The sequence below is a fragment of the Strongylocentrotus purpuratus genome, unplaced genomic scaffold, assembly GCF_000002235.5.
Source record: "Strongylocentrotus purpuratus isolate Spur 01 unplaced genomic scaffold, Spur_5.0 spur5_scaffold_17, whole genome shotgun sequence".
Lineage (NCBI taxonomy): Eukaryota > Metazoa > Echinodermata > Echinoidea > Camarodonta > Strongylocentrotidae > Strongylocentrotus > Strongylocentrotus purpuratus.
The window spans coordinates 20,552,301-20,566,187 of NW_022145602.1; the positions used below are offsets into that span (position 1 = coordinate 20,552,301).

Genomic DNA, 13,887 nt, shown 5'->3' on the forward strand with positions numbered 1-13,887 from the left:
CATTTACTTTCTGTGTAGAAAAGTTTGCAAGTTGCCCACTCAATGGCTGATTAATCATTTATAACCATGACAACAGGTACATGAAGGACACCTTAAATAAGTATGTGGAGAATGACTATAGCCTGGTGATCTTCCAGTATGGCTTGACCAGACAGAACAGGCCCTCATGGAAATTCTTGGTTGAGGCATACAAAAATCTGGAGAGAAAGTAAGTGCATTGAAAATTACTTTGTTTTGATTGTACAGTGTAGTCAATGACATGGGCACACAAATTTAACCCTTTGCTTACGGGAACCTGGTGGTCCCTGTGTTAAGCCTATGGGACCTATACAATTCAGTAGTCAACGGGTTAAGGGAAAGTCCAACCTGATATTAAAGGTAAAGACCAGTTTTGGAAAGGCCCCACTCTCAAAAAATGAAATGGAAGCTCTTATAACCAATAATGTGAAAGAATATGTTTTGACTAATACGTGATCATACAAATTTTGCCGAGAAACCGCCTACTAATTGATATATTTGGTAAAATGTTATATCTACTTGGACCTGATAGATACATGTAATGCATGTGTCGCGCACATGTGTCTAGTCCCATATACTGTACATCTTTCTGTGTAGTGCTTGTAGCTTTACCAATACTGGGCCAAATCATTTTGATGATTCCAGAACCTTGCAGTACACGCCAATACTTTTATGCTAGATGGTCAACCTTTTCTGATCGATTCCACAACGTTTCTTTCACAATGCAATCGCATGACCATAACTGGCCTTTATCTTTAAATTGAACTGGTAACATTGTTGAAGGTTGATGCAAAAATGTATAATTTTTGTATGAAATGTTACTAGTTAAACTTCTTCTATTGTACTAACCCTCTATTAAACTTGCAAAAAATCCTGAAAAAATTCTCGAATCAAAAAGATATTTATGGTTTTCAATGTGTTACCCCCTCTAACCGTAAATTCTGTTCTCCCAATCCTTTTTTGAATTTTTCCAACCATTTTTTCCATGAAAATAAAACATAAAACAGGCTTTTAAAATGTTTCAACACTTAAATGTTATGAATGGTATGGAGCCAATCATTGCTTTATGACGATTTACATTCATCTAAAATTCAATAAAATTATAATAATATAGTTGGGAGAATTTAGGAATCAATCAGATCATTTGTTACCAATTTTTATTATTAATAATGGTCTGTTTTCACTCAAACTTTTAGATTATAATTAATTGTACATCTAGTTTTGAAGTCATTTCCTTAGCACTCTCATCTGAACAATTAAGTTGATCAGATCATTTGTTACCAATTTTTATCATTAATAATGGTCTGTTTTCATTCAAACTTTCAGATTATCTTTAATTGCACATCTAGCATTGAAGTCATTACATGTACCTTAGCACCATTTTCTCTCATCTGAACAATTAAGTTGATTTGTTGAAAAGCAGAATAGTTACCAAAAAAGATCAATTAAACTTTGAGGAAATTATTATTAAAAAAATAAAACATTGTTTCTCTTTGAAGTTGAAATTGATGATACAAAAATGTGTTTCTCAGTGACCTACATGTATCCTCCCCCACTTTCTTTATACTCAAAATTTGAAGAAAAAAATTACTGGTACTCTAAAGAAAACTTTTAAGGATAGATGTACCCTAAATTTTAATAATAGAGAATATGATTTTACAAGACACAGTATGTTACAAAGATGTTCCTTCACCAATATATATTAAATAGAAATTTATGACAAATTTAAGCAAATAGAAATTAAGAGATGACTATAATAGAAACATGTGTACATGTACGTGTACATCATGGAGTTCCTAGTTTGTGTCTCGTTGAACACTTCAAAAATACATATAACTTTCTTATTTTGTATTCAACTTGCTCAAACTTTTTGCTTATAATATACATGTATGTCACTGTAAAAAAAACTTCTGCTTCTTTAAAAACAATAAAAATATCAGGATGGACTTTCCCTATTAAAACAAAAAAAATCATAAATGGTTTAAGGTGAAATTTTGACGATGTAAGTTAGTTCTCGTCCAGCCCACCTGCTATACAAGTACATGTACATGTCAAACACTAATTTGTTATTGATTTGTGTATTTTATTGAATTTATTTATTTATTTATAGTTATCTATTGATTTATTTAGTAATTAGTTTGACATTTATTTTTCTCATTCATTTATTAACTATTTATTTATTTATTTTAATATTTTTGCTTTCAAGTCTAGTTGTGTGTTTATTTGTTTTATTCATTTCATTTTTTTTTAAATACTTGATTACACTCCTTTTTTTCTTCAAAACCTATCGACCATGAATCAATTTGATTTTGATTTGATTTGAGGAACAAATCAACACTGAAAATCAAGCTTTTTTTTCTTCTGTGGTAATTACCTTTAATGTTAATGCTCTAAAGCTGTTTATTAATTACAGTTAATTTTCAACTCGGATGAATTTTGTCCCTCGAGAGTATTTCATAAAACATACATGTATGTTTTGTATCTTTACTAGTCATGCCGATACAAGGTAAAAATACGCTCTTCCTTTTCTTAAAAAAAGAAATAAATAGACTTTTGCCTTTTTTTGTAATTTGGGAAAGTTCTTGGAGTATGTCTAATATTTTGCTTGATTTTGATTTGTTTGCCATCCATGTGGTAGAGTTTATGTTGGGTTTTAGATATTGTCAGCTTTGTGTGTTCAGCAAAACAGGATAATGGTCTATGAATTTAACATATTTATATTGCAGAAAAACCAATTTGAAAAATCCATCGTTTTTTTTAAAAACTACATGTACTGTACCATTTACACTACTTGAAAAAAGCCATTAAGAAATTGTCAGTGTTTGATAATTCAGGGGGGTGTTTCACAAAACTTGTCATCAGTGACAAATGACAGTTTTTGATATAAGCTACTGATATCCTTGCTTCTGATTGGTTATCAACAGATTTGTCACTGATTTTTGTAATTTGTCATTGCAAAAAGGCTTTGTGAAACGGGTCCCTGAATGTGAAAAAAAAGTGTTTTAGCTTGCCGTGTAAATGCAACTTTAGACAACGTAACAAAATATCAATTTTTTTTTTTAAAGAATATAGAATTTTCATTAAAAAAAATTGAGAATGAAAAGAAATTGCAAATGTGACTTTAAATAGCTACAATCTACTTCTAGTCTACAATCATTGGTTAGTAGTGATACATAACTAAAGTTTGAAGTAGATGTGACATATAAATATATGTAAATGTTTTCATACATGTAAATATGGAAAGCTCAGGATCTCTACCAATAGGCCATTTTCGTAATGTAACCAAATTTAATGCATAAGTCTTTGTGAAGTGCCTCAATACAAATTATTTCATTTACCTGGTAAGAATAATAGTATTTCAATAGACATAATCCAAACTGCATAAATTAGTTGTTGCCAGGTTGGACAAACATTATGGCTTGACCTACCTAGCAACACTTGATATATGCAGTTCGCATTCTGACTATTGAATTACTATTATTCTTATCAGGTGAATGAAATAATTTGTATCGAGGCACTTCCAAAGACTTGTGTGCATTAAATTTGGTTACATTACAAAAATGGTCTATTGAATCACACCAAAATATCTGGAGATATTTTATGCTTGAGTGAACCAAAGCCGCTTTTGTGAAAAAATGCAAAGTCCACACTTTACAAGGATTGCCTTTGTTCAATTTGTGATCATCAAAAGATAATTTATGAAAGAACAGGTTTTGTTCTTGGTATATATTTTGAGGAAGGTTTTGATTTGGTAACCCTAACCTACCCAAGACAGGTTTGATTAGGATGTACATGTATGAGTTAAGTTCAGTTCAGTTTTATTTTTCATTTCCAACAGAACAGTAATTTTGACAAGAAATCAGTTATACAATTCAACATTCAATAATATAGGTTTTCCCGCCCAATTTCATCAGAGTTGCACTCGAATTCATGAATAGACGTTCAAGTTCGAACGATTTTCGTCAACTCTCTGCTCTCATGGTTCATTTTCATTCTTTGAGTATTCAATTTCGTTTTATCTCATTCCTTTTAAATTTTATTTCATTTAGTTTAGAGAGAAGTCCGTTCAATTTAGTTGTCATTCAATTTCGTGCCTGCTGGATAGACGTTCAGTTTCGTCCTCAATACCAATTTCAATTTCATTTATGGGCACACACTTTCGCAGTTTGAACGTTCGAATTAAATTAACATAAACAAGTTCTGTCTTTCTTTCACGTCATATTTACGTTTTTTTAAACTGTTTTTAATCATATAATTTCATTTTCATTTTTCAAGTTTCATAATGTTTATTTTAATCATATTTTATATATTTATTTTCTTTCTAAGCTTCACTACCAGTTTTTAACTTAATTTCCAAATACAAAATCGCTATAACTCATCATTTTTGTACATGTAAGTGTAGTATGTATATTTTTGTAATCGATTGTGCTTTATGTCACGTTTGGGGTTGGATACATTGGGACATTCTTTCTTTACATAATTATTCATAATAATTGATGTACAGTCTCTCAGTCTCTTCACCCGTCAATGTGTTGACTCGCCAGGCACCTTGGCAAGTACATGTATGTCTGAGAGTGATTGTACCATTGTGTACACTTTCCGGGTGTAATGGCGTCAATGTTCTGGAGAGCAGCATCTCTGAGGATGTCACAACGCCATTGCTGTAGGTTGATTCCTGCGTCTTGAGCTGCCTGCCTGTCCCCAACACGAAGCTGCCACGCTGGCTGTGCCAAGGTCCTCTTCACGGCGGCCTTAAAGGCGGAGTGAGCCATTTCTGTCATGTTGAGGAATGGGGAATAGGGAGGGAGTCGCTTCGTCTGGATGATGGGATTGGCTCCGTCGGGCAGCTGGGCGCGGACATGAGGTCTGGCATTGTCATAGATGAGGTAGATGGGTTCATCGGCCGGGAACATCTGGTTGCATTCCGCGACGGTTTCAGCAAGGAAGTCCTCGAACCTCTCCCTGGTAACGGTTTCGAATGCGATTCTGTGGTGGACAAGACCGATGGCAACGGACACTGCAAATGTCACGTTGCAATTGCGACCTCGCTGGCCGTGCACCACCCTCCTAGCCGGCACACCCCGTGGAGCCCTCCCACGAGTACGCCTGGTCCAGATGTTGTACCCTGTTTCATCGATAAATACACAGTTTCCCACAACGCCGTGTTCGAGGAACCATTCAGCATACTCCAGTCGCTGTTCTACTACCCTTGGGGCGTTCCTGGCATCTGGAACATCCTCTGCCATTTTCAGTGTCAACATCATTCCATCCAGTGCCCTGGCTACTGATGATGTTGAGACTGCGGGCTTGTCAGGGAGGTTGTGCGCAAGACTCTCCTTCATTTGTCGTAGCGTTAGGAGTGGGTTTGCATCTATGATGTTCTCCAAATGGTTGCGCATGTCCACATCCATTTTCACATTTCGGGCACCACCCCTTGGTAGCTTTTGGACCCTCCCCGTGTCCACATACGTCGCCACAATCGACCTAGCCGTAGATCTGTTTATTCCCAGAGTGTCGGCCAGCTCTAGGTAATCTTGCTGGTTGTCAAATGCTTCAGCCAACCTAGCTCTGTCCGTATTCGAGATATCCATGTACTCTCCTCGCGCCGCCGCCATAGTTAATGTAATGAGTTGTACGAGCTCTTGCTTCGATGACGGTTTGTCAGAGGAATGAGATATTTCAATATAAGGCAAAGGTCCCATTTCAAGGTACATACAGTTTGCATAATTTATTCAAACAAATGCAGATTGCAAAGAACATAAACAGTATTAAACAAAAGAAAATGAATTCCCAAATGCTATAAATGCTTGCCTATTCGTGAATTTGAACACCTTAACGTTCATCGGGGCGGTGCAGGTGCGAATTTGAATGCATAAACGTGCATTTTGAATTTGAACGCGCTTTTTACACGTTTATGTGAAAAAACCATGAAATCGCATGCTAATACAATTAAATTGAATGAACAAGTTAGGCTTTTGAATGTTGATCTCGGTGATCATTCAAATTCGCTCGAAATTGAATGATCGCATCGTTAAATCGGATACAACTCTGATGAAATTGGGCGGGAAAACCTATATAATACATTTACATACTGTAGTTTAAAGTTATGAAATAAAAAGTATACATGTACATAAATATCCAGCATTTTTTTTTTTTTAAAGTTTTGTTAAGATAAACCTGTGGAAATGGAGGGATCCACTGAAAAGCAGAGCTTTAAAAATGTGGATATAATTTGTTTTTCTTCAATGAATTAGAACATTAAAAAAATACTGCTATAATTATCTATTTCTGATTTTTGTTTTTAAAGAAGAAAAACACAGGCGGCCATCTTGAAAAATAGCCAGACTGTCTGGAAAATGTACCGAGGGGCCATTTTTAGAAAAAAAAAGAAAAGAAAAAGGGGCCTCCTCCTTCCTATTTTTCAAAAAGGCAGGACGCTAAACATGATTGATTTTTATTTGGCCTAAACGGTGTTCAGACCAGATGGTAACTAGACGATGTTTTTTGACCATATTAGAAGAAATTGCTATTGAACCAAATGAAATCAACTAGATCAAGACAAACGAGTTATGGATGAAATGATTCTTGGACCAAATTGGTATTTGACTAAATGGGTTTAGACCATTTGATTTAATGCAAAATGGCAATTGGACCAACGCGGTAATGGACCAAGTGGCAAAAATATTGATTGGACAAAGTGGCAATAAGACCGAATAGCAAAATGGACATTGGCCCTACTACATGTAGATATCAGTCCAAGTGATGCTTGGACGAAATGAAGATTGGACCAACTGGGTGTTACAGAGATGCCAACCAGTACGATTAAATCGTATTTAGTACGATAATAAGAGTGAAATACGATATCCCATATCATTTTTTTTAATTTTTTAATTTTTTAACCCATAAAACCCATAAAAACAGCTGAATCACAGAGAAACATACAAGTAAACCCCTGCAACCCCCCCCCCAAAAAAAAAAAACTTTGCTTTTCAATTTTCTCATTAAATTTTAATGAAAGAGCAAACATTTTACTTGACCATACTTACCAGTAAAACATTTTTCTGAAATTTTACTGGCCCGAGGCCAACGGGCCAGTAGTAGTGTCATGTTTTTGTGAAAATCTGATTTTTCTCTTCAAAATCTGATTTTTTAGGATACTCAGTCTGTTTTTTGTGTCAAGAGGTTAGCATCTCTAGTGTTATGGGCCAGTCTTTTGGAAACCTGTCTTGGGTACAGTGTAGCCTGTGTAGGTCTCGTGTAGGTTATTGTGGTGTAACAGTAAAACACAGGGCAATGAATGTATAGGTTTATTATAGAATTATCTTTGGTTTTAATAGTCTATGATTTAATTTCAAAGAGATACAGGTACATGTACAATGTATGTCAACTGATACTTGGGCTCATTTAGCTTTTTTTAAAATCTCATTTGTTGTTAAGTACAAACTGGAGATCGAGAAACTACTTTAGAATGTAAATATACAGTGCGTCCCAGAAAAAAAGAAACCAAGAATTATCTATGATTTATCATAACTTAGTCACATTTATAATTAATAAATGCTTGAAATACATGCATCATATGAGTTGCATCAAATGAAAGAGGAGTAAGCTTTCCAAATATGTGTCATTTGTCAATTATAATTGTGATTAAGTTATGATAAAACATTGATAATTCTCGGTTACGTTTTTTCTGGGACGCACTGTATAGTTTATTTGATGTGTAGTCAGGGTGTGATCATGGTCCCCTCTCTTGTGCTGGTATCATGTTGTGTACATGCTTTGCATTGGTGGCTATGAGAGACAGGTGGATGATACTATATTTTTCTGGCATCACAGCTTTCACTAGTATAACTTTTTCATCACAGTTTTCACCATATATAAATTGCTATTTGTTATGGGACTTTAATTTTGAGGCGCCCTTGCGTGCGACTTGATGGTTAAAACATACAGCAATTTCATACTGTTCATACCTTCATACCTGGGGCCCTGTCTTATAAACAGTTGCGATTAATTGCAAATCATTGGCGATTGATATCAATAGCAACTATGTACACAAGAAATTGTTGTTTTCTTACAAGCATACACATAATAGCAGTCGGGTAAACAAATAATATGAGATTTAATTCATTCACATTACAAGCATGCATACATGTACAATGTACATACACATGCTTTCTTAGCAGCCAGGTACCAAAAAAAAAATCATTGGATTCATTCAAATTACAGGCATGCATACATGTACACATATATACTTTACATATACTTTACATACGTGTACTTTACATACACTTCAAGAATACTTTCGGCCATATTTGGATCCAGAGGGATGACAAAACTCACCTACATTTACGCTTCATTTGACCCTCATGCGTGAAATTCACTTTTGTACACGTTATAACAACCCCCATGCATCAAATTCACTTTTGTACACGTTATAACGTGCAGAAAAGGTCAGTTGCAAAATAATTATTCTCCACATTTGTCAGCGATTTGTGAATGCATTGCATATTTATGCATGCATATATATTTTTTCAAGTTCTAGTTAAAGTTTAATTTAATGTAATTCCAATAAACGCATATATAAATCAGAAATACAGCACAAATTCACATCATTATACATGGAATCAAGGGTACCATAAAAGACCAAGCAGGGGGCATTCCACAAAACTTGTCATCAGCAACAAATGACAGTTTTTGTTAAAAGCTACTGAAATACTTGCTTCTGATTGGTTATCAGCAGATTTGTCACTGATTTTTGTCATTTGTCATTGAAAAAAGGCTTTGTGAAACACGTCCCAGGTCTTGTAAAGAAAGTCCCCTTATGAAAAAAGAGTTGAAATTGGTCAAAAGCAAGAGGAGAGTACAATATAAAAGAACATATGTTAAACTTGAAGCTGATTTATGCACCCTTTTGTATCCTTTATGTTTGTAGGTACAAGAAGAACTTGAAGGCCTTGTACATTGTGCATCCATCTCAAATTGTTAAGATGATTTGGGGCATTTTCCGCCACATCGTCAGTGTGAAATTCAGTCGCAAGGTTACATACATCCACTTCCTGTCAGAGCTTGGGGAAACAATTGATATGAAGAAAGTTGAGATTCCTGCAGTTATCCAAAGGTATTTATGTCAACATTGGAGATTAAAGGGACTTTTAGATTTTGCATGACGAGAACGTGGACTGCCCTTTTTTAGGCAATGTGACGTCACTGCCAGTGCCTTAAAAGGACGTCACATTGCCTTAAAGGGATCGTTTTACAATGTAAAATCTGAGATACACGCTCCTACATGTTACCAGTGTCTGTGATATGGTGTAATATTGAAGCCCTAAAAAAAAATCGCGCTTCAAAATGATCAAGAAGTGCCTCAAAAAAGTAAAAATCTTTGAGTGACCGGTTTTACCATACTCATTTCCCCCAATAGACTGTAGTGTTATAAAAACCGTTCGGTGAACGGTTTTCAAAATTTGTAATTCCAATCATTAATAATTATCTTGATAATCAGACAGGCTTGTACAAGTCATAGAGTTCCTGACTGACCTAAAGGTTTATAATTATCATTGCAGCATGAGCTAAATCAAGGATTATTTCTAAAGGATCTAAGACAAAGTTACCGGATCCCTTTAAAAGGGCAGTCCATGTTCTCGTCATGCAGAATCTTAAAGTCCCTATTATATATACTGGTAGACCCTGAGCCACTTCAGGTCGAGGTGCTTTGTCAGGTGCTGTATAGAACACTCGACTGAAGATGCAAAGGTCATGGCTTTGATCCCAGGATCCCACTTAAAGCCTGTCTGTACTAGGTTGACCAGGGGGATTAGACCTCCCTGCAAGGTCACTGACATGTTATCTCATCAAAGCAGCTCTCGATTATTAAACATAAAAAAAGGGGATCATGGGGGACCGACAGGTACCGATTAGGCATTGTTTGCTATATAGAGGGCGCAAGAAGCCATAAGTGGTGCAGTTGGGCTTTAACGAGAAGGTTGAGTATTGGGCATAGGTAACAAAATAATTTGTGAGCGCTATTATTGTTATTATGCAAGTATGGAAGAACATCAAAGGAAAAATGTTCCCTGAAAAGCATGGCTCTTCAAATGCCTTCATATTCTAAATATGTCAAGTAACAGCTTAAAAATGAGGCCCAACTTTTATGCCACATGTTTGTGTAGACCCATATACACCTTTCTGTGTACAGTGCTTGTTAATTTACCAAGACTGGGCCAAATTTCTTATCATTTTAATGACTCCAGAACCTTGCAGTATGTGCTACATGATCAACGTTTTTTAATCAAATCCACACCGTTTCTTTTACAATGTAATCGTGAGACTAGAACTCAACCTTATCTTTAAGCATTCTGTCTTCATTGCATTGATTGTAAAGCTCAATTTCTCTTTTTTCATATGACACCAAAATCAGGATTAAGAAGTCACACATGACTAATTTCAAAAGCCTGAAGTGGCAGTGTCAGAAGCGGATGACAGTTACCTTTGGGTCATTATGGCTAAAAATGATGTAGAATTAAAGGAAAATCCAACCCAAATAGACAACTACTCTAAAAAAGAAAGCAGAAAAATCAGAGAAGCAAACTGATGAAAGCTTTAATTAAATCTGACTAAATATACATGTAAGGATCAAGATATAAGAAGCCAAATTTAGTTTTTGTTTTGAGGATACCGTAGATTGACTGGAATTGTTGTACAAACGTAGCTAGGCTTGTCACATGGAAACTACAGATATGATATGATGTGGGCACGGATTCAAGGAAGGAAAACTTTGTTTTACCTACTAAACTACTACTACTATTGCTACTTTGTACATTCCGGTGTATGGAATTGATTGGAGTTCAGTTGAGTGTTAATAAACAAAGAACCATGAAATTACCACATTGTCTCAAGGATCATATGTAGATATCTCTACATTAGTAAAACAAAGTCGATTCTTCAACGGATACTGCATGGATGAAGGAATTCGACACGGCAAAGCCCCCGGGCGTGATACTCGCGAACACTGCACAAGTACTAAAGTCTCTGACGTGACGTGACACAGTGAGTAATTCAATGAAATGAAACTCAGAAGTGAAATCGGCTGAATGAAATGAAACTTTGAAGTGAAATCGGCTAGACTCTATAGCTCTACACGTTACTGCTGATTTGAAAGGAATGTTTATCAAGTAAATTGCAATTATGCTGGATGGGAATACTACTCCCAAATCCCCAGGTGGGAAAGATAAGGAACTGAGCAATGCCAATGGCAATGATATCGATCATGTCGTGAAAGATAAGGAACTGAGCAATGCCAGTGGCAATGATATTGATCATGTTGATGATAAGGAGAGTGGTGCAACAAGGAGCTTTACTAGAGAAAGAGATCTAGAGAATGGGAAAGAAGATCAAGATGACTCAGAATCCACATTGTCATTATGTGGATCATCGGCCTCTTCTGCCAGTACTGCAAAGAGGAGAGAAAGAGAGAGAAAGAAGGAAAGACAACTTAAAGCAAAGTTGATAGCCTTACATCAAACGAGTGAACTTGAGAAGAAACTGAGAACACTTCAAAAACAACATGAAATGGAACAAGCCGAACAAGAAATACGAATTGCAAAAGAAAAGGCTGAGAATTTGAGAAAGAGTCAGCTTTTGAAGGATGAAGAAGCGGAGATTGAAAGACAAAAGACTGCTATTCTCTTGCAAGCAGAATTGAAGCTTCTACAACAAGACTCAGAGGAAGAGCTACAGAAATGGAAAGTGGAAGGTGATTCTTTCCGTGATCGTGGACAAGAACGAGAACGAGTTAGAGATGATTTTGTCGGTGATCATGGACAAGAACGAGATCAAGTTAGAGGTGACTCTTTCCGTGATCGTGGACAAGAACGAGAACGAGTTAGAGATGATTTTGTCGGTGATCATGGACAAGAACGAGATCAAGTTAGAGGTGACTCTTTCCGTGATCGTGGACAAGAACGAGAACGAGTTAGAGATGATTTTGTCGGTGATCGTGGACAAGAACGAGATCAAGTTAGAGGTGACTCTTTCCGTGATCGTGGACAAGAACGAGTTAGAGGTGATTTTGTCGGTGGTCGTAGACAAGAACAAGAACAAGCCTTTCGCAAGGAACCTGTGAGCAATGAAGAAGGAGCCACCAAACAGATGCTTAGGGAGATGATTAGATTCACTGCAGAAAACAGTCTACCATCGCCAGATCTCGAGCCATTCAATGGGGATCCACTTGATTACCTTACCTTTATAAGGAATTTTGAATATGTGGTTGAAAAGAGAACTGATGAACCTTTCAGAAGACTAGAGCTTCTACTAAAATACACACGAGGAGAAGCGCATGAGCTTATTCGAGAATGCCCCCACATACAACCAAGTAAGAGGGCATATGAGACTGCCAAGTCCATGCTACACAGAGACTATGGAAAGCAGAGTAACATAATAAATGCATACAAGGAAAGGGCAATTGCCTGGGAGCAGATACGATCAGGAGATAGGCAAGGATTGCGAAAATTCGCAATATACCTCAATAATTGCTCACATGTTAGAGCAGCAGGGGACTTAGGAGGCATGGATAGTGCAAGTTTTCTGAGAGTTCTGGCAAGCAAACTACCCTTGTATCTCCAACAGAAGTGGATCTCACGAGTAGGCCTGACTCGTGATATTGCCAATAGGAATCCCACCCTGGACGACCTTGCACAGTTCGTCATACAGACTGAAAGAAACATTAACGATCCCATGGTACAGGGATTGGGATATCAGAGGACTGAGAAAAATGCTTCCTACAATAAAGATGAGAAAGAAAAACTACAAAAATCAAGAAGCACAAAGGCATTTGGTACAGCTACACAACAGGATAGGGAGCAGAAGGACAAGAGGGAACCCAGTTGTACTTTCTGTGGCACCAACTCAAGGCACATCATTGACGAGTGCCGAAAATTTGAAGCCTTGACAGTTGAAGAAAGATCAGAGCAATGTAAAAGGAAAGGCCTCTGCTTCCGATGCCTGAAACCAAAACATCTGAAAAAGGAATGCAAAAGTCAGATCAAGTGTGATGTCTGCGACAGGATGCACAACACTCTAATGCATGATCCCAGGTGGATGAAAGACGGAGAAGGAAATACAAGGAAAACCACCAATGATGCTTCAACATCTACCGATGTGCAAAGTGAAGCTGGAAAGATCTCTTCAGGGTCTACCAATGTGAAGAAAAGTGTTGGAGGAAAACCCCAGACATCGACGTGCATGACGATAGTTCCAGTCATCGTGAAGCACAAAGGAAATGACAGATGCATATCAACTTATGCATTCATAGATAATGGATGCGGAACAGTCTTCTGTGACACAGAACTTACCCAAAGGCTGCATGCAAGAACTAGGAAAACCAAGCTAATAGTCAAGACATTGAATCTTGAAGAAGTGATAGATACAGAAGTCACTGTAGATGAGCTGCAGATCGCAGGAGTAAAGGAGAAGGAATTCATCAATCTTCCGCCCGTCTATGTCAAAGATGGTATACCAGTGACAGTTTCAGATGCTCCAACTCAAAAGGATCTGAAATGATGGAAACATCTGAAGGACATAGAATTGCCCGAAATAAGTAACAGCAACTCTATTCCAAGGGTAACTCTCATGATTGGAGCCAACGTTCCGTCAGCATCGATGCCTCTAGAAATCAAAGCTGGTGACATCGAGGAACCATATGCTATCCGCTCAAGGCTAGGTTGGCTCGTGTATGGTATACAAGCTCAAGAGCAAGCAGATATTCACAAAGTCTGTTTTTGTAAACAGGAGGAAGTTTCCATCATTCCTAGACAAGAGGAATTAGAACGGAAATTCAAGGACTTCTGCAATATGGAATTTACAGAGAGACTAAGT

The 13,887-nt window shown here is 36.8% G+C and overlaps 1 protein-coding gene across 2 annotated transcripts in view; it reads left to right on the top strand.

Annotated features, from left to right (window-relative positions):
* Positions 1–13,887, top strand: part of LOC115918720 (rho GTPase-activating protein 8-like) — a 44,589-nt gene that overhangs the window by 11,743 nt on the left and 18,959 nt on the right. Inside the window, exons 4-6 of one of the 2 annotated variants that reach the window (XM_030987892.1) lie at positions 77–208; positions 2,510–2,524; positions 8,948–9,133. In XM_030987892.1, coding sequence (XP_030843752.1) covers positions 77–208; positions 2,510–2,524; positions 8,948–9,133 — 333 coding nt within the window. The remainder of the gene's footprint in view (positions 1–76; positions 209–2,509; positions 2,525–8,947; positions 9,134–13,887) is intronic. The other variant, XM_030987893.1, reaches the window with a different exon arrangement.